Here is a 22,494-nt window from a genome sequence, read left to right as displayed (position 1 = left end):
AAATAATTTACTGCATGATTTTCCATAATACATACAATCCTATGAAGTATCAGAATATTCCACTGGGGAATTAACATTCCAGAAGACCTGCTTTATAAGAAATGCTAAAGTAAATTCTCTAGAAAAACTTGGAACAGCAAGAAAGAGGAAAGAACAACAGAAATAATAAATATCTGGGTAAATATAAAGGACTTTTTTCCTCTTAAGGTCTTTAAAATATGTGCAACTATTGAAAACAAAAATTATAACACTGTCTTTGGGGTTTTTTTAATGTACATAGATGTAATACATATGATAATTTAACATAAAGGTGGGTGTAAGGAAGAAGGGAATTGGTTAATGGACGTATATGTTTGCAAGGTTTCTACATTTTATGTGAAGTGGTACAATATTAACACTAAGGAGACCCCTACAGCAGTGGTTCCCAGCCCAGAGAAATTTTGTCCCCCAGGGGATATTTGGCAATGTCTGGAAACATTTTTGATTATCACAACTGTGGGGGTAGGTACTACTGGCATGTAGTGAGTTGAGGGCTAGGAATGCTGTTAAATATCCTACAACGTCCAAGCCCCACAAAAAAGAATGATTTACCTCAAGTGTCAGCAGTATTGAGGTTGAGAAACCCTGCAACCACTAAAACAAAACAAAACTAACCAAAAACTAAGCTAAGAATAAACAGATATGGCCAAAAAGCCAATACATAGTAAAATGTCATACTAAAAATATTCAGATGATCCAAAAGGCAGCAGGTGAGAGAGAAAACAGAGTAACAAAAAACAAAGGGACATACAGAGGAAACAGATAATAAAATGGTCAACCTAAATCCTACTATATAAATATGTAATTACATTAAACGTTAATGTGCTTTAAATCACACTGCCCAACAGAAATATAATGCAAATCACATATGTACTTTAAAATTTTCTAGTATATATTTTATTTAATATATATTTTATAATGCTTAACCCTATATATCCAAAATATTTTCATTTCAAAATGTAACCAATATAAGGACTTCCCTGGTGGCACAGTGGTTAAGAATTCACCTGTCAATGCAGGGGAAACGGGTTTGATCCCCGGTCCAGGATGATCCCACATGCTGTGGAGCAACTAAGCCCGTGTGCCACATACAGAGCCTGCATTCTAGAGCTCACGCGCCATAACTACTGAAGCCCACGTGCCTAGAGCCTATGCTCTACAACAAGAGAAGCCACTGCAATGAGAAGCCTGCGCACTGCAACAAAGAGTAGCCCCCACTCGCCGCAACTAGAGAAAGCCCACACACAACAACGAAGACCTAACACAGGCAAAAATAAAAATAAATAAATAATTTTTTAAAAAAATGTAAGCACTATAAACAATTATTAATGAAATACTTTATATTCTATTTTTCATATTAAGTCTTCAAAATCTGATGTGTACTTCATACTTACATACAGCACATCTCAATTTGGACTAGCCACATTTTAAGGATTCAATAACCACATAGAGCTAGTGGCTACTGTATTAGACGACACTCCGTTAAACACTTGGTTAAAAGGCAGAAACTGACAAAGTCGATAAAAAACAATACACTACTGCCTACAAGAGACACACCTTAAATAGACAAATAAATAAATAAGTAAATAAATAAATAAATAACCCAAATAGGTTGAAAGCAAACAGATAGAAAAAGATATATCATGTAAACAGTAAGCATAAGAAGGCTGGCATGCTATGTTAGTCAGATAAAAGAGACTTCTAGATAAAGAATGTAACCAGAGATAAAGCAGAATGTTTCATAATGAAAAAAAACACAACTCATCAGGAAGACATAACAATTATAAATAAGAGAGCCTCAAAATAAATGAAGCAAAAATTGACAGAAATAAAGAAAGAAATAGTTCCACAATTGTAGTAGGAGATTCTTACACCCCTCTCTCAGCAAGTAATAGAGCAAGTCAAATAAATTAGTAGAGACACAGAAGGTCTTAAAAATTCTATCAATCATCTTGATTTAATTAACATATATAGAACACTACATCTAACAACCGCAGAATCTGCATTATTTTTCAAGTGCATAAGTTCACCAATATATACCATATGCTGAACCATAAAGTAAATTTCAATTAATTTAAAAGGATCAAAATCAAACAAAGTGTAATCTCTGACTCCAGCAAAATTATAATAGACAGCAATAACAATAAGATACCTAGGAAAATTCCAAATAACCTGGATATTAAACAGCACACTTCTAAATAATTTACAGGTCAAAGACAAAATTCGACATTAAAGGGACATTTTAAATATTTTGAACTAAATGACAATGAATATATCAAAATCTGTGGAATGCAGCTAAAATACTGCTTAGAAGAAAACGTATAGCTTTACATACTTACACTACAAAAGGAGAAATATCTAAAATAAATGATCTAAGGATCTATCATAAGAAACTTAAAACAAAGCAAAACAAAACAAAAAAAAGTAAACCCAAAGTAAGTTAAAGGAAGTAAATAATAAAGAGCAGAGATCAGTGAAATGGAGGGGGAAAACAAGACAGTAACAAAGGCAAAAGCTGAATCGTTGTAAAGCTCAACAAAATTGACAAACTTCTAGCTAGACAGATGAAGAAAAAAAGGAGAAAGAACAAAAACCATCAATATCAGGAATTTAAAAAAAAGGTTATCACCATAGATTCTACAGACATTAAAAGGGTAATAAGAGAATACTTTGAACAACTTCAGTAACAAATTTGGCTACTTAAATAAAATGGACAATTTTCTTGAAAAATATATCTTACCAAAATTAATAGGTACAGGAAGAAGCAAAAAGTATAGATCAGATCTTCAGTATGGCGGAGAAGTAAGACGTGGAGATCACCTTCCTCCCCACAAATACATCAGAAATACATCTACATGTGGAACAACTCCTACAGAACACCTACTGAACACTGGCAGAAGACCTCAGACTTCCCAAAAGGCAAGAAACTCCCCGTGTACCTCAGTAGGGCAAAAGAAGAAAAAGAAAAAACAGAGACAAAAGAATAGAGATGGGACCTGCCCCTCTGGGAGCGAGCTGTGAAGGAGGAAAAGTTTCCACACGCTAGGAAGTCCCTTCACTGGCGGAGACGGAGGGTGGCGGTGGGGGGTAGCTTTGGAGCCACGGAGGAGAGCACAGCAGCAGGGGTGCAGAGGGCAAAGCGGAGAGATTCCCGCAGAGAGGATTGCTGCCCACCAGCACTCACCAGCCTGAGAGGCTTGTCTGCTCACCCAACGGGGCTGGTGGGGGCTGGGAGCTAAGGCTCCAGCTTCAGAGTTCAGATCCCAGGGAGAGGACTGGGGTTGGCTGCATGAACACAGCCTGAAGGGGGCTAGTGTGCCACAGCTAGCCAGGAGGGAGTCTGGGAAAAAGTCTGGACCTGCGTAACAGGCAAGAGACCATTGTTTCAGGGTGCACGAGAGGAGGGGATTCAGAGCACCACCTAAACGAGCTCCAGAAACAGGCGCGAGCCATGGCTATCAGTGTGGACACAAGAGACGGGCATGAAACGCTAAGCCTGCTGCTGCAGCCACCAAGAAGGCTGTGTGCAAGCACAGGTCACTATCCACACCTCCCCTCCCGGGAGTCTGTGCAGCCTGCCACTGCCAGGGTCCCGGGATCCAGGGACAACTTCCCCGGAGAACACACAGCGTGCCTCAGGCTGTTGCAACATCACACTGGCCTCTGCCGCCACAGGCTCGCCCCACATTCCGTACCCTTCCCTCCCCCAAGCCTGAGTGAGCCAGAGCCCCCTGATGAGCTGCTACTGGGCAGGGAACAGACGTCCTCAGGCAACCTACATGCAGAGGCGGGGCCAAATCCAAAGCTGAACCCCAGGAGCTGTGTGAACAAAGAAGAGAAAGGGAAATTTCTCCCAGCAGCCTCAGGAGGAGCAGATTAAATCTCCACAATCAACTTGATGTACCCTGTATCTCTGGAATACCTGAATAGACAAGGAATCATCCCAAAATTGAGTTGGTGGACTTTGGGAGCAACTGTAGACTTGGGGTTTACTTTCTGGATCTAATTTGTTTCTGGTTTTATGTTTATCTTAGTTTAGTATTTAGAGTTCATTATCATTGGTAGATTTTTTTATTGATTTGGTTGCTCTCTTGCTTTTTATATATATATATATATATATATATATATACATATATATTTTTTTCCTCTTTCTCTTTTTGTGAGGGTGTATGTGTATGCTTCTTTGTGAGATTTTGTCTCTATAGCTTTGCTTTTACCATATGTCCTAGGGTTCTGTCTGTCCATTTTTTGTGTGTTTTTTCTCTGTTTATTGTTTTTTTAGTATAGGTTTTAGTGCTTGTTATCATTGGTGGATTTGTTTTTTGGTTTGGTTGCTCTCTTCTTTCTTTCTTTTATTTTTAATACTTTTTAATTTTTTATCTTTAATAACTTTTTTATTTTTTATTTTAAAAACTTTATTTTATTTTATTTTTTTCTTTCCCTCTTTCTATATTCTCACTTTTCTTCTGAGCCGTGTGGCTGACAGGGTCTTGGTGCTCCAACCAGGTATCAGGCCTGTGCCTCTGAGGTGGGAGAGCTGAGTTCAGGACATTGGCCCACCAGAGACCTCCTGGCTCCATGTAATATCAACTGGTGAAAGCTCTCCCAGAGATCACCATCTCAACACTAAGACCCAGCTCCACTCAATGACGAGCAAGCTACAGTGCTGGACACCCTATGCCAAACAACTAGCAAGACAGGAACACAACCCCACTCATTAGCAGAGAGGCTGCCTAAAATCTTAATAAGGTCACAGACACCCCAAAACACACCACGGAATGGAGTCCTGCGCATCAGAAAGACAAGATCCAGCCGCATCCACCAGAACACAGGTACCAGTCCCCTCCACCAGGAAGCCTACACAACCCACTGAATCAACCTTACCCACTGGGGGCAGACACCAAAAACAATGGGAACTACAAACCTGCAGCCTGCATAAAGGAGACCCCAAACACAGTAAGTTAAGCAAAATGAGAAGACAGAGAAACACACAGCAGATGAAGGAGCAAGGTAAAAACCCACCAGACCAAACAAATGAAGAGGAAATAGGCAGTCTACCTGAAAAAGAATGCAGAGTAATGACAGTAAGATTGATCCAAAATCTTGGAACTAGAATGGAGAAAATATAAGAAATGTTTAACAAGAACCTAGAAAAACTAAAGAGCAAACAAACAATGATGAACAACACAATAAATGAAATTTAAAATTCTCTAGAAGGAATCAATAGAAGAATAACTGAGGCAGAAGAATGGATAAGTGACCTGGAAGAAAAAATAGTGGAAATAACTACCACAGAGCAGAATAAAGAAAAAAAAAAGAAAAGAACTGAGAACGGTCTCAGAGACCTCTGGGACAACATTAAACACACAAACATTTGAATAATACGGGTCCCAGAAGAAGAAGAGAAAAAGAAAGGGACTGAGAAAATATTTGAAGAGATTATAGTAGAAAAGTTCCCTAATATGGGAAAGGAAATAATCAAGTCCAGGAGGCACAGAGAGCCCATACAGGATAAATCCAAGGAGAAACACGCCAAGTCACTTATTAATCAAACTATCAAAAATTAAATACAAAGAAAAAATATTAAAGGCAGCAAAGGAAAAACAACAAATAACATACCAGGAAATCCCCATAAGGTTAACAGCTGATCTTTCAGCAGAAACTCTGCAAGCCAGAGGGAGTGGCAGGACATATTTAAAGTGTTGAAAGGGAAAAACCTACAACCAAGATTACTCTACCCAGCAAGGATCTCATTCAGGTTTGACAGAGAAATTAAAAACTTTACTGACAAGCAAAAGCTAAGAGAATTCAGCACCACCAAACCAGCTTTACAACAAATGCCAAAGGAACTTCTCTAGGCAGGAAACACAAAAGAAGGAAAGACCTACAATAACAAACCCAAAACAATTAAGAAAATGGTAATAGGAACATACATACTGATAACTACCTTAAATGTAAATGGAGTAAATGCTCCAACCAAAACACATAGACTCGCTGAATGGATACAAAAACAAGACCCATATATATGCTGTCTACAAGAGACCCACTTCAGACCTAGAGACACATACAGACTGAAAGTAAGGGGATGGAAAAAGATATTCCATGCAAATGGAAACCAAAAGAAAGCTGGAATAGCAATTCCCATATCAGACAAAATAGACTTTAAAATAAAGACTACTAGAAGAGACAAAGGAGGACACTACATAATGATCAAGGGATCAATCCAAGAAGAAGATATAACAATTTTAAGTATTTATGCGCCCAACATAGGAGCACCTCAATACATAAGGCAAATGCTAACAGCCATAAAAGGGGAAATTGACAGTAACACAATCATAGTAAGGGACTTTAACACCCCACTTTCACCAATGGACAGATCACCCAAAATGAAAATAAATAAGGAAACACAAGCTTTAAATGACACATTAAACAAGTTGGACTTAATTGATATTTATAGGCCATTCCATCCAAAAACAACAGAATACCCTTTCTTCTCAAGTGCTCATGGAACATTCTCCAGGATAGATCATATCTTGGGTCACAAATCAAGCCTTGGTAAATTTAAGAGAACTGAAATTGTATCAAGTATCTTTTCTGACCACATCGCTATGAGACTAGATATCAATTACAGGAAAAAATATGTAAAAAATACAAACACATGGAGGCTACACAATACACTATTAAATAACCAAGAGATCACTGGAGAAATCAAAGAGGAAATGAAAAATACCTAGAGACAAATGACAATGAAAACACGATGACTCAAAACCTATGGGATGCAGCAAAAGCAGTTCTAAGAGGGAAGTTTACAGCAATACAATCCTACCTCAAGAAACAAGAAACATCTCAAATAAACAACGTAAACTTACACCTAAAGCAATCAGAGAAAGAAGAACAAAAACCCTCCAAAGTTAGCAGAAGGAAAGAAATCATAAAGATCAGAGCAGAAGTAAATGAAAAACAAATGAAGGAAATGGTAGCAAAGATCAATAAAACTAAAAGCTGGTTCTTTGAAGATAAACAAAATTGATAAGCCATTAGCAAGACTCATCAAGAAAAAAAGGGAGAAGACTCAAATCAATAAAATTAGAAATGAAGAAGGAGAAGTAACAAGTGACACTGCAGAAATACAAAGGATCATGAGAGATTACTACAAGCAACTATATGCCAATAAAATGGACAACCACGAAGAAATGGACATATACTTAGTAAAGCACAACCTTCCGAGGCTGAACCAGGAACAAACAGAAAATAAAAACAGACCAATCACGAGTTCTGAAATTGAAACTGTGATTAAAAATCTCCCAATAAACAAAAGCCCAGGACCAGATGGCTTCACAGGTGAATTCTACCAAACATTTAGAGAAGAGCTAACACCTATCCTTCTCAAACTCTTCCAAAGTATAGCAGAGGGAGGAACACTCCCAAACTCATTCTACGAGACCACCATCACCCTGATACCAAAACCAGAAAAAGATGTCACAAAGAAAGAAAACTAAAGGCCAATATCACTGATGAATATAGATGCAAAAATCCTCAACAAAATACTAGCAAACAGAAACCAACAGCACATTAAAGGGATCATACACCATGATCAAGTTGGCTTTATCCCAGGAATGCAAGGATTCTTCAATACACGCATATCAATCAGTGTGAAAAAACATATTAACAAATTGAACGAAAAACAACATGATCATCTCAATAGATGCAGAAAAAGGTTTCAACAAAATTCAACACCCATTTATGATTAAAACCCTCCAGAAAGTAGGCATAGAGGGAACTTACCTCAACATAATAAAGGCCATATATGACAAACCCACAGCCAACATCATTCTCAATGGTGAAAAACTGAAACCATTTCCTCTAAGATCAGGAACAAGACCAGGTTGTGCACTCTCACCACTATTATTCAACATAGTTTTGGAAGTTTTAGCCACAGCAATCAGAGAAGAAAAAGAAATAACAGGAATCCAAATCGGAAAAGAAGTAAAGCTGTCACTGTTTGCAGATGACATGACACTATACATAGAGAATCGTAAAGATGCTACCAGAAAACTACTAGAGCTAATCAATGAATTTGGTAGAGTAGCAGGATACAAAATTAATGCACAGAAATCTCTTGCATTCCTATACACTAATGATGAAAAATCTGAAAAAGAAATTAAGGAAACACTCACATTTACCATTGCAACAAAAAGAATAAAATACCTAGCAATAAACCTACCTAAGGAGACAAAAGACCTGAGTACAGAAATCTGTAAGACTGATGAAAGAAGTTAAAGAAGATACAAACAGATGGAGAGATATATCATGTTCTTGGATTGGAAGAATCAACATTGTGAAAATGACTATATTACCCAAAGCAATCTACAGATTCAATGCAATCCCTATCAAACTACCAATGGCATGTTTCAAAGAACTAAAACAAAAAATTTCACAATTTGTATGGAAACACAAAAGACCCTAAATAGCCAAAACAATCTTGAGAAAGAAAAATGGAGCTGGAGGAAACAAGCTCCTAGACTACAGACTATACTACAAAGCCACAGTAATCAAGACAGTATGGTACTGGCACAAAAACAGAAAATACAGAACAATGGAACAGGATAGAAAGCCCAGAGATAAACCCACGCACATATGGCCACCTTATTTTTAATAAAAGAGGCAAGAATATACAATGGAGAAAAGACAGCCTCTTCAATAAGTGGTGCTGCGAAAACTGGACAGCTACATGTAAAAGACTGAAATTAGAACACTCCCTAACACCATACACAAAATAAACACAAAATGGATTAAAGACCTAAATGTAAGGCCAGACACTATCAAACCCTTAGAGGAAAACATAGGCAGAACACGCTATGACATAAATCACAGCAAGATCCTTTTTGACCCACCTCCTAGAGAAAGGAAAATAAAAAATAAAAAATAAATAAAAATTAATGGGGTCTAATGAAACTTAAAAGCTTTTGCACAGCAAAGGAAACCAGAAACAAGACTAAAAGACAACCCTCAGAACAGGAGACAGTATTTGCAAATGAAGCAACTGACAAAGGATTAATCTCTAAAATATATAAACAGCTCATGCAGCTCAATATCAAAAATACAAACAACCCAATCCAAAAATGGGCACAAGACCTAAATAGACATTTCTCCGAAGAAGATATACAGATTGCCAACAAACACATGAAAGGCCGCTCAACTTCACTAATCATTAGAGAAATGCAAATCAAAACTACAATGAGGTATCACCTCACGCCAGTCAGAATGGCAATCATCAAAGAATCTACAAACAATAAATGCTGGAGAGGGTGTGGAGAAAAGGGAACCCTCTTGCGCTGTTGGTGGGAAAGTAAATTGATACAGCCACTGTGGAGAACAGTACAGACGTTGCTCAAAAAAGTACAAATAGAACTACCATACGACCCATCAATCCCACTACTGGGCATATACCCTGAGAAAACCATAATTCAAAAAGAGTCATGTACCACAATGTTCATTGAAGCTCTATTTACAATAGCCAGGACGTGGAAGCAACCTAAGTGTCCATCGACAGATGAATGGATAAAGAAGATGTGGCACATATATACAATGGAATATTACTCAGCTATAAAAAGAAATGAAATTGAGTTATTTGTAGTGAGGTGGATGGACCCAGAGTCTGTCATACAGAATGAAGTAAGTCAGAAGGAGAAAAACAAATACCATATGTTAACACATATATATGGAATGTAAAAAAAAAAAAATGTTCTGAAGAACCTAGGGGCAGGACAGGAATAAAGATGCAGATGTAGGGCTTCCCTGGTGGCGCAGTGGTTGAGAGTCCACCTGCCGATGCAGGGGACACGGGTTCGTGCCCCGGTCCAGGAGGATCCCACATGCCGCGGAGAGGCTGGGCCCGTGAGCCATGGCCGCTGAGCCTGCGCCTCCGGAGCCTGTGCTCCGCAACGGGAGAGGCCACAACAGTGAGAGGCCCAAGTACCGCAAAAAAAAAAAAAAAAAAAAAAAAAAGATGCAGATGTAGAAAATGGACTTGAGGACACGGGGAGAGGGAAGTGTAAGCTGGGATGAAGTGAGAGGGTGGCATGGACATATATACACTACCAAATGTAAAATAGATAGCTAGTGGGAAGCAGCCACATAGCACAGGGAGATCAGTTCAGTGTTTTGTGACCACCTAGAGGGGTGGGATAGGGAGGGTGGGAGGGAGATGCAAGAGGGAGGAGATATGGGGCTATATGTATATGTATAGCTGAATCAATTTTTATAAAGCAGAAACTAACACACCACTGTAAAGCAATTATACTCCTATAAAGATGTTAAAAAATAAGTAAATAAATAAAATTATAAACAGGCTTATATCTATTAAGAAATTTTAATTTATTGAAAACACCCCCCCCAAGAAAACTTTAATCTACTTGATTATACTGGTAATGTAACAGTCAAGGAAGAACTAACACTAATCTTACACAAACTATTTCAGCAAATAGAGAATGAGTGACCACTGCTCAATTTATTTTATGAGACCGGAATAAAACAACTTGGAAAAAAAGAAAACTACAGACAAATATCCTTCATGAATATATAAACAAATTTCATTAACAAAATGCTAGCAAATTGATTCTAACAATATATTAAAAGGTAGGATTAATCCCAGAAATATAAGGTTAGTTTAACATTCAAAATTAATGTAATTCACCATGTGAAAAGAAAAAAGGACAAAATCCATATGATCATTTTAATAGATGCAGAAGAATTTTTTGAAAATTCAACACCCCTTGATGACAAAACAACAAAAACCTCAGCAGGCTTAGAATAGTAGGGAACTTTCTCAACATGATAAATGGTATCAACAAAAAACCTATAGCTAACATTATACATAATGGTAAAAGATTAAAGTGCATCCCCTGAGATCAGGAATAAGGTAATGATGCCCACTTTCACCTCTTCTATTCAATATGGTACTAGAGCTCACAGTCATTGCAGTAAGGTAAGAAAAATTAAAAAGATCAGAAAGGAAGACAAAAAACTGTCACTGGCAAATGGCATGATTGTTTATATGAAAAATCACTCATAATCTGCAAAATAACGACTAGAACAAATGAATTTAGCAAAGTTACAGTTTCCAAGTTTTTTTTTAATCAATTGTATTCTTATATACTATCAGCAAACATTGGAAAATGAAGGTTAAAAAAAAAATTATGCCAAACCCATAAAATACCAAGGAATAAACCTAACAAAAGACACCTAAGAGCTATACTGAAAACTACAAACATTCTAATAGAAGTTAAAGGAGAGCTAAATAAATGGAAACATATACACATCTAATGGATTGGAAGATTCAACATTGTTAAGATGACAATTCTCTCTAAATCAATCTACAGACTCAATGAAAATTCCAGCAAGCTTTTTATTTTGTAGAAATTGACAAACTAATTCTAATATGTACATGGAGATGCAAAGGAGCTAAAATAACCAAATTGATTTTTAAAATGAACAAAATTGGAGAACTTATCCTATCTGATATAGTATGGTATAGTAGAGTGTAGTAGAATAAACACAGTAGCCAAACTAACTTGGTATTGGTGAAAAGGTAGACGTGTAGGTCATTGGAATAGAACAGAGAATCCAAAAACGGACCCTCACATATATGGGCAATTTTTGACAAAGGTGCCAAGGCAATTCAATGGGGAGAGAAAAGTCCTTCCAATAAATGGTGCTGAATATATGTATGGGGAAAAAAAGAGTAATATCAACCTTTACCTTACACCAAACATAAAAATGGACTCAAAATAGATCATGTACTTAAATGTAAAATCTAAAACTACAGAACTCCTAGAATAGAAATAGAAGAAGATCTTTACAACCTTGCAGTAGGCAAGTTTCTTGGAATATAAAAAGCCTGAACCATTAAAAAAATTGATAAGAAAATATATAATTGATAATCAAAAAATTTTTAATTTGTCCTTCAAAAGTCACTATTAATAAAACAAAAAGGTAAGCCAGACTGGGAGAAAACATTCACAGCCCACATATATCAGACAAATTACTTGTATCCAGAATATACATTTATATAAATTTACAACACAATAAAGACAAGTAACCCAATCATCAAAGGGCAAAAGATCTGAACAGACACTTCACAAAAGATATATGAGTGACCAATAAGCACAAAAAAAGATGCTCAACATCACTAGTCATGAGGGATATGCATAATAAAACTAAAATAAAACACCACTATATACTCTTTTGAATGGCTGAAATTTTAAAAACTGACCACACTGGGCTTCTCTGGTGGCGCAGTGGTTGGGAGTCCGCCTGCCGATGCAGGGGGCTTAGGTTCGTGCTCCGGTCCACGAGGATCCCACGTGCCGCGGAGCGGCTGGGCCCGTGAGCCATGGCCGCTGAGCCTGTGCGTCCGGAGCCTGTGCTCCGCAATGGAAGTGGCCGCGGCAGTGAGAGGCCCGCGTACCGCAAAAAGGAAGGAAAAAGGAAAAAAAAAAAAAAAAAAACTGACCACGTCAAGTGTTGATGAGAATGTGAAACAACTGAAATCTCACACACTGCTAGTAGTAACGGAAAATGGTACAACCACTTTAAAAACGAAACGAACAACAAATCCTCCAGATCCCACCAACTAGTTTTTCCGTTTTCCTTTCTGCAGGTCTTTATTCAAACACAGTTTGAAATAGCTGGAATTACATATGTGATTTTTTTTATCCTTTGTTTTTTTGTTTTTTTTTTTTTAACTTAACAGTGCATTACAAGTACCCCTGATTTACATAAAACAAATTATTTGTATACTCTGTCATCTCATTTGGTACTGTCCAAGACTACATGTTCTAAGAGTCCAAGATGAAGATAGCTTACATTCACTTTGCACAGTGTGGCAGAGCCAACATGGAGGGAAAGGCAATTAGTGAATTGTTTTGTTTTATGATGAAAGTGAAATGTTCTCAGTGACATGTAGTAAGTTAATCTGCATCTCATCAAAGATATTACCTTCTGGACAGAGTCCCAGTGCCTCATAAGTAAGAAGTTCATTGGTGGAAAAGCAATCATGAAGTTCTATTACATCAATATCACTTGGTCTCAGGCCAGATTTCTCATAGCACTTTCTGGCAGCTTCTTTACTCATATCAAAGCCAACCTAAAACCAAAACCATATTTAAACAAATTAAGGGCATCAAAACTGCGACTTTTATATAAGGCTTATAAGAGATTAATATGTATAACCTTAACAGTTGAGAACTGACCATAAATATTGAAATCTCAGTTAATTCTGTATTACACAGAAAGTCCAAATAAAAGAATATCCAGGAGGGAGAATGAACATACACATTACATTTTGTACTATAAAAAGGACTTACGATTCCTCATGCCATATCCTGTGCAAAGTTACAAAAACTCTATCAAACCACAATATATAGTGTGGTAGATAGGTTGAAGAGATTTATCAAGAGATCATTATGTTTCAGATACACTGAAAAATATGGACGAATTTCTATATGAAAATAAACAATCTTCTTTTAGAAGATCATATAGGATTCAAACCATTTTTCCAATATTCATGCTATTAACACCCCTTTGGTCTCAGATAATAACATGCAAACTCACCTCTTTTCCAAGGAATAAAATTGTGATGTGATGGAAAACGTACTACAATCAGAAAACCTGAGTATAAGTTTCACCTCTGCCACACCCTAGCTTGTGTGATCTTGGGCAAGTTACAGAAACATTTTAAAATTCAAAGCATTGTTGTAGAATCATTTTGTAAACTCTAACGTAAACCATATGCTTATTTATACATGTGTATGTACATAATGCACATTTTTATATGTGTATATATGTATGTATCTTCAAATATTCAACTAACTCTAGGTCAGAATTCTCATCTTTTTTACTTCCTGCATTTTGTACTCAATCTTCAATCAGTGATTTTTAAAGTGAAAAAAAGTTCCTGAAAATATCTTTGCTTTTCCCTTAACTCTGTAAGACTGGAGTTCCGGGCATATTTAGGCAACTCAAAATTTTTAAAAATAGCACACTAGTTAGTTAAAAGTGCATGCATATGCTCTTATCAGTTATTCTCCCTTAACAGATTTTTAAGGATGGGTTATAATATTAAATTTTCTAGACCAATTTTTTTCAAGTAAATAATGTTCAGAGCTGATGACATGATGTCACCTTGAAATTTTGAAAAAGAAATCCCTTAACTGATTAATAAAACAGAATCTCAGACACACCATTTTAATAACGCTTTTTTCTTCAAACGAGCTTGGCATATCAGTCACCATCTCTTGAGCCAAAATTTCCACAGCTTTGGATTTCAGGCCGTGCTTCTGTACAAATGCTTCACTAGCCAAAATTGCCGCTGCAGCACCATCTGAAGTGGGACTAAGAGGAGGTGAAAATAGTTATTTACACCTGATTCACCTCGATCTTAGGATTTCAGTCTAGGAGTTCTTTCAGTGTCGAAAGGCAGGGTATGCGTGCTGGTCATTGGACTGTCTCTGTAATATCTGCAGTTAAAAATTATACATGCTTCGCACCTGAAGACTGAACTTCTATCAAGAATTTAAATGCTATCAGTCACTGCTTGGTCTCTAAGGGTCTCTCCCAAAAAGTTCTTATTGCAAAGAATCCCAGATTTGCCTCTGCAGATACATAAGGTATTTTCTGGTGACTTCTGAGGAGTCCACAAGGTTATTCCTGAGCTAGTAAAGATTCTACTATAGGCCTAACTAGCTCCAACTTTGCTATCTCCCAAATAATCAGTCTTGAAATCCTTTTGGAAACTGGGAAAGGATGGAATAGGAGATACCAGAAAGCCCATGGTTTGGTTAAGACTCTTGAGATCTCCTCAAAATAGACCTTTTCCTTAGAGCAGCTGTGAAAGAAGGCAGCAGACACAAGAAGCCTTTTGTGAGTTGAGCTGTACTTTAAAAATGGGCAGACACTCATACTGCAACTGATAAAAATGGACGTCACTTGTTCACTTGCATCCCAGAGAGTAACTCCAGGACACATCCAGGTGGGAGTCAGGCACAGGTAGGAGCTATGCAATACTAACTCAGTCTTCCAGGAGACAGATATTGTCAAGCAATTTTCAAGACAGAGCTACTATCATTATTAGAGCTTTGATTTTTTTTCTTGTTTTACCTTTACTCGTAGTTAGTATGATTGAGTAAAATTTCCTACAGTAGAAATATACAGCAGAGAAAACAAAATGGTCAAGGGAAAAACCTTTGGACTCCACTGGCCTCCCAAGCCACATTTAAATGAATAAATACTATTAAAACAGAGTAGCTGGAAGTCATGAGAAAAGGAAGTAAAATATATAATTTTCCAAGAGAAAAGACAATCTGTGTCTAGACAGGAATAGGAAGCAAGGGTGCTCACTCCAGGGTAAGGACTATACTTGGTAGGAGTTCTACAAAAGCAGATACAGATATAGATATACCCAGATACAGAGCCTACAGTCTACCCAAGGGATAGAGGGGGTGGGTGGAGGGGAGAAGGCACAGTACTTCTATTAAATATTAAAATGTGTTTTTCTTACCAACATTGTAAGATAGTCAAAAAATCAAAAATTTTTTGAGATGCCATCACTTCATCTAAACTGTACTCCTTTTGGAACTGGGAATACCTAAATATAAAATAAGTAATTACAGAATGTGAGGTAGCAATCACAATTTTTGTTGAAGATATTCTGGTCCAGAAGTTAAAGAGAGAATAATACGTAAATACTCTTTTCACAAATGAAAGATAGGCTTTCATAAACCATTTCAATCTACAATAAATAAGTCATTTGAATTGAATTTTTAAAATTCCTAACTCCAAAATATCATGTTGTATAAATAAACTTTTGTCTAATTTTTGTCCTGGGTTCCTGGCACGGAGATTCTAAAACCCTTGGAATTTCCTGAGTAATAAAAGTGTCTTTGTTATGCTAATTAGGTGACTTGTGGTGGTCCCCTTGTTAGCTGGGGGATAAGGGAGGGATGAGCCAGGGGTCTGGTCACCAGAAAGATCAACCATGCGAATACAAGATTGGGACTTTTGAACCAGTTTGACCCCTAGGGAGAAGAGGGGGGCCTAGAGATTGAGTGGCCAATGATTTAATTGAATATGCCTGCCTAATGAAGCCCCAATAAAAACTCTAGAAACTGAAGCTTGGTGAAGCCACCTGGTTGCCGAGTACCTTCACATACTAGGAGGGTGATGTGCCCTGACTCCATGGGAAGAGGGCATGGAAGCTCTGCACTAGGAACCTTCCCAGTCATTATCCTATGTGCCTCTTCATTTGGCTGCTCCTCAGTAAGTACAGTACTTTCCTGAGTTCTGTGAGTCATTCTAGTGAATTATCAAACATGAGAGGATCATGGGAACCACTGAATTTATAGTCAGTTGGTCAGAAGTGCAGGTGGCCTGGGGATCCTACTTCATCTGGCATCTAAAGTGAGAGCAGTTTTGTGAAGTCTTAATTCATAGAGTCTGCATTAACTCTGGGTGGCAGGTACCAGAATTAAATTGCAGTGCACCCAGTTGGTGTCAAACCAGTTGGAGGTTAAAATAAAATACCTTTTTTTTCCCTGGAGAATTATAAAAATATTAGTTCCTTAAAAGCAAAATTAAATGACTTGCAATTCAGCCAACTTTTGTGGTGATAATATTATACAATTACATTTAATGAAAGCTCATGGCATTCTTAAATAAATGTATAAAACCTATAATAAAATATCTGCATTCTTCAAAACACATTTCCTTTCTCATCACTGCCAAGAAGAAACTTATTTTCATCCCCTTTGGTGCCTCTAACAATATAATCAGATGGTTTCAGAAACTGCTCTGGAAAGACAGCAGCACAAATAGATACAATAAGGGAGTTTCTAAAAGCAAACTTCAACTGGTATGGAAATTAAGCAATTCCAGTGTTTAGAAATCAAGCCCATGTAACTTAGATCTGCATACTACCATCTGCACCTTTGCTTCTGAAGCTAAATTTGACCATCACCAACTTTCAAAAAAATGCTTTATTTAAGCCAGATCCTGTACTAGACAGTGGGGACATAGACATAGTCCCTACCCTCAAGGAACTCAGTCTGAATCCATGGCAATAAATACACCATTCTAGTATGATAAATGCCATGATAGAAATGTTACACAGGGTGCCATGGGACCAACAGGATACACATCAAACCCAGATACCAAAGGGGGTTTCCTCTCTGAGGTTAGGCAAATAAGAGGAAATAGGAGATAGAGAATTCCTGGCAAAAGGGTCAGCACATGCAAAGCCTCTTGAGGTGAAATAGTTTATTGAAGCTAGAGCGTGACATCTGGGAAGGAATATGGAGGCAAGATGAAGAAGAGGGGGCAGGAGACATGAACAAGGATCAGACCATGAAAGGCCAGTATATGGTGTTTACATTATACTGAAAACAATGAGGAACTACTAAAGGATATTAAGCTGGGAGTGACATAACCAGATTTGTATTTCAGCAAGAAAGCTGTGGTATGGAAAAGGGACACTAAAAAGGCATTACCAAAAGCAAGTAAACCAACTAAGAGATTGGGGCAATAATTAAGGCAAGAAATGATAAGGGCGTAAAATAGGGAATTGGAAGTAAAAGATGGAGATAAGCGGGACTTCCCTGGAGGTCCAGTGGTTAAGACTCCGTGCTTCCAATGCAGGGGGCACAGGTTCGATCCCTGGTCAGGGAACTAAGATCCCACATGCCGTGCAGCACAGCCAAAAAAGTAAAATTTAAAAAAAAAAAGATGGGGCTTCCCTGGTGGCGCAGTGGTTGAGAGTCCGCCTGCCAATGCAGAGGATGCGGGTTCATGCCCCGGTCTGGGAAGACCCCACATGCCACGGAGTGGCTGGGCCCATGAGCCACGGCCGCTGAGCCTGCACATCCAGAGCCTGTGTTCCGCAATGGGAGAGGCCACAACAGTGAGAGGCCCATGTACCGCAAAAAAAAAAAAAAAAAAAAAAGATGGAAAGAAGTAATGAATTCAAGAGATAGTAAGGAGGGAGAGTTATAGACACAGGTCTGAAGGCTCAAGTGGCAGAAGCTATCCCTAATCTTAGCTTATACTACAGATCACAGATTCTCACTGCCTTTAGGTATTCTTATAATCTGTGAGGAAGCACTTGAGAAGGTTCTTAACTCAACCTTCTTAGAACTATGTAACAGGTTATCTCTAATGACTGGTCAGCAAACACAGAATTATCTTTCTTCACTAGTCAAGCAAAACCTAGTGTAAGAAATTAGCATCTGAAATTTCTGAGCCAAACCTAGAAGGCTATTCTTGGCTGTTTCAGTGAGTTTTAAATGATGAAGCTGAGATTCAGAAATAACATTTACCTATTCAACATAATTGAGAACTTATAATACATAGCAGAAGATCCATGAGGACAAGGAACTTATCCATCTTGTTCACTGCTATATCACTAGCAGCTTTACCAGTGTCTTGCACATAGTAGGCTACTGAATACCTAATAGCTGAGTGAATGAAAATCCTTTAGAAGAATGCTGTAATGAGTGGATAAATGAGTACCTGGTTGGGCAGGGAGTTAAGTAAAAGAAAGACTTGGAAGCTTTGCTTCTCTGGGGAAGGTCAAGAGCTGCTCTTTGGAGCCTCAAAGCCAGGAAACTGCAGTACTGTCAACTCCTCAATATGTTGGTACAGTTCCTTACTAGTTTCAGGAAATCACAAGGATTTTTAATGGTTCTCCAAGTTCTAAGGACAAAGAAATCAGCTCTAGACCATATTTATGGGCTTAAGACTGTTTATCCTAACTACAATTCAGTAACAGCAAAGTTTTATTGAGCATATACTATGTTCCAATACCCTACTAGGTACTGAACATATAAAGATGAGACATAATCTCTGCTCAAGGATCATCATCATCAGAGGAGAAAGATTTATAAATAAGTATGATACAGTGTGATATGTTGTAACAGACATATACAGACAGTACAATGAAGCTCATGAGAAAAAATAATTATGCCTATTTAAGAAGGTACTAAGAGAAGCAATGATATTTGGGTTGAGACTTGATGAGTAAGTAGATACTTGCCAAACAAAAGAAAGGCAGAAGGATATTCCAGGGAGAGTTAACAGCATAACTAAAAACACAGAAACAAGCACAGTATAATACACTTAAGAAATACCAAGTAATCTTGTGAGAGATGAGATTGAGAATAACCAGGGTAGTGGTAGGAAATAAGACCAGCAAAGTAGAATGAGGCCAAATTATAACAGGCTTGTTATCTCACATGAAGGAATTTCTATTTTATTATATAAGCAAGGGAATTAACCAAAGCTTCCACAATACCCTTAGATCTTTCACAAAATACCATTAAATTTAGGGCATGGGAGTAGATATTATTTGTTAATTAGGTATACCCTGAATTCAAACATCAATTCAAAATCAGAATAATGAGGAGAACAAGTAGTAGCATGAAGTATCAGAAATATGTGGTAATGACCCACTTGTGGTATAAAATGTCCCTTATCATGTTTTTATGTTTATTAAACATGGCAAAATTTGTTTAATAGTTCAGAAACAATCTACTGAGCACTGATTATGTTCCAGACTCTGTGCTAAGCATTAAGAACATAAAGATAAGAGGATGGCTCTGGCCCTCAGGGAGTTTATGATCTAGTAGAAGGAAAAATATAAACATTATTTTACCACTATTTAGAATGATCCTGAGCAAGGTGCCTAATTTCTGTAGGCCTCATTTTCATCATCTATAAAGTAAGAATAAAAATAACTACCTTATAGGGTCCTTGAGGGGATTAAATGAAAATGTACATAAAAGTACCTAGCACAGTAACACAGAGTTGGCATTTAATAAAGTTAGCTACTATTCTTTTACTGCCTAGTGGTTTGCTTTTGTAGAGATTCTACTTGTGTGGCACTAATTCATTTCCCAGTGAACCAATTTTATTCAGCAACCATTAAGTACATGCTATGAGCCACGCATTGCACTAGGCATTAGGGATTCAAAGATTAATTATCAGTAATACATAAGATGTAATTTTACTTCAGACTATTTTTTAGGATATAAATAACCATATTATTCTATCAGAGTAAGAGTTAATGACACTAACATAATTAAAATGCAAATAATTTAATATAAAGTAATTAAAACAACCACTAATACGTGTTTTACAAACATTTTAATTAATCAAAACAAACTAAGAAAAGTTTTAAAAAATGGTTTAAAATGGGGCCTGGTCATTTCCAATTAAAATTATTACAATAAATTTCATTTACTAGAGTTAGAACCTATGACCAATTACATCTTTTAAACGCCAGCCATTCACATTCTTTCTTAAAAGAGCAACTAAGCTTAAATGGCATTTTAAATATAAATAGACCAAAACCTAAACTGAAAAGTAGTCAAAAGTTTACTTGGGCACAAGCCTTTCATAAGAAAAAAAAGACATTCTAGTTAACATCTTTGAGGTCTTACATTTGCTTTTCAAGTATAAAGTTGCATATTACATAGCAGGATAATCCAGATTCTCACATTTCATATCTCTGAAATACTTACGGGTTATTAACTGAATGTTTATGATTTTTCCATCCAATTTTTGCAAAGTGTTCAAGTTTTGTTCCTGTAGAGAAAGCAAACTTCTATTAGTGAGTTAATGCCTTCCTGTTCCTTGTTAACAAATGTTGCAATGATACTCAGTATCCTTCTAATACTTCCACATTTTCCCATGCATAGATACCTGTATTGGAAACTTCAACACTGATCCCTCACATAAACATTTCTTTATAATTAAACTTGGGTGTATTTCATGAATTGAATCAACAAATAAGCGTATGATATGAAAATAGTTCAAACTGGCCTATTCTACCTAGTACAACTAGGGTCTACTTTCAAAACCCAGAAAATATAGACTAGGACCACAGTGGTTATAAGGCAGGAAAGCACTGCCAGCAATACTTCAAGGAGTCTGCCAAAACATCCCAACATCCCTGGACGAAGTGAATTTTACAATTCATACCTCTAGGGCCTGAACTTCTTTTTCCTTATGATAAGGCAGAAAGGTCTTCAGAAGAGTTACAGTCTAACAAGAAAAGTGTATACTTTTTAAATTCTTTAACAGAAAGTTCAGAGAGTAGTGTCGGAAAATAAAAGCAAGCACATTAATGAAGTAAATTTTGCAAAAATCTTGTTTACTATTTTTAAGAAGATGAAACAGAATAAAATAGGTTTTGAATCCTCCTTTGGAACTAGAAAGACCAAGGAATGAAAAAGTGCACTGATCAGAGCTGATAATATTAAGTTAATACACAGCACAATAAAGTGGAGAGTCCCCATTTCTGTTTTATCTCTATTTTTCTGTCAAGGAGGGTGATCTTCAGAGCAGAAATGACATACATATAATTGAACAAATCTTCTCTCAATTCTAATAAAAATGGAAAAAGGTAGAGACCACTAGCGATCTCATACCAATAAGAGTAGTGACTGATACAGTGGCAGTCAGTACGGGTCCAGTAAGAACAAGCCACATCAAATTAATATCTTTTTTTTGAATTTTAATTTTTTTATACAGCAGGTTCTTATTAGTTATCTATTTTGTACATAATCGTGCGTATATGTCAATCCCAATCTCCCAATTCATCCCAGCACCACCCCCATCCCCCACTTTCCCCCCATGGTGTCCATACATTTGTTCTCTACATCTGTGTCTCTATTTCTGCCTTGCAAACCAGTTCATCTGTACCACTTTTCTAGAATCCACATATATGCATTAATATACGCTATTTGTTTTTCTCTTTCTGACTTACTTCACTCTGTATGACAGTCGCTAGGTCCATCCACATCTCTACAAATGACCCATTTTCGTTCCTTTTTATGGCTGAGTAATATTCCATGGTATATATGTACCACATCTTCTTTATCCATTCACCTGTCGATGGGCATTTACGTTGCTTCCATGACCTGGTTATTGGAAATAATGCTGCAATGAACACTGGGGTGCATGTGTCTTTTTGAATTATGGTTTTCTCTGGGTATATGCACAGTAGTGGGATTGCTGGGTCATACGGTAATTCTATTGTTAGTTTTTTAAGGAACCTCCATACTGTTCTCCATAGTGGCTGTATCAACTTACATTCTCACCAACAGAGCAAGAAAGTTCCCTTTTCTCCACACCCTCTCCAGCATTTGTTGTTTGTAGATTTTCTGATGATGTCCATTCTAATGGGTATGAGGTGATACCTCATTGTAGTATTGAGCTGCATTTCTCTAATAATTAGTGATGCTGAGCAGCTTTTCATGTGCCTCTTGGCCATGTGTATGTCTTCTTTGGAGAAATCTATTTAGGTCTTCTACCCATTTTTCAATTGGGTTGTTTTCTTTTTTAAATATTGAGCTGCATGAGCTGTTTATATATTTTGGAAATTAATCCTTTGTCCATTGATTC

General features: G+C 37.1%; 1 protein-coding gene across 1 annotated transcript in view; it reads right to left on the bottom strand.

Moving 5' to 3' along the window:
• Positions 1 to 22,494, bottom strand: part of SCP2 (sterol carrier protein 2) — a gene marked incomplete at its 5' end in the record, with an annotated part of 163,474 nt that overhangs the window by 81,163 nt on the left and 59,817 nt on the right. The window contains 4 exons of the mRNA XM_079696380.1: positions 13,039 to 13,186; positions 14,283 to 14,433; positions 15,599 to 15,685; positions 20,610 to 20,673. Coding sequence (XP_079552506.1) covers positions 13,039 to 13,186; positions 14,283 to 14,433; positions 15,599 to 15,685; positions 20,610 to 20,673 — 450 coding nt within the window. The remainder of the gene's footprint in view (positions 1 to 13,038; positions 13,187 to 14,282; positions 14,434 to 15,598; positions 15,686 to 20,609; positions 20,674 to 22,494) is intronic.

This window comes from Hyperoodon ampullatus, assembly GCF_949752795.1.
Source record: "Hyperoodon ampullatus genome assembly, chromosome: 2".
Taxonomy (NCBI): Eukaryota; Metazoa; Chordata; class Mammalia; order Artiodactyla; family Ziphiidae; genus Hyperoodon; species Hyperoodon ampullatus.
Note: the sequence above shows the minus strand (reverse complement) of the source record. Positions and strands in the feature narration are given on the sequence as shown.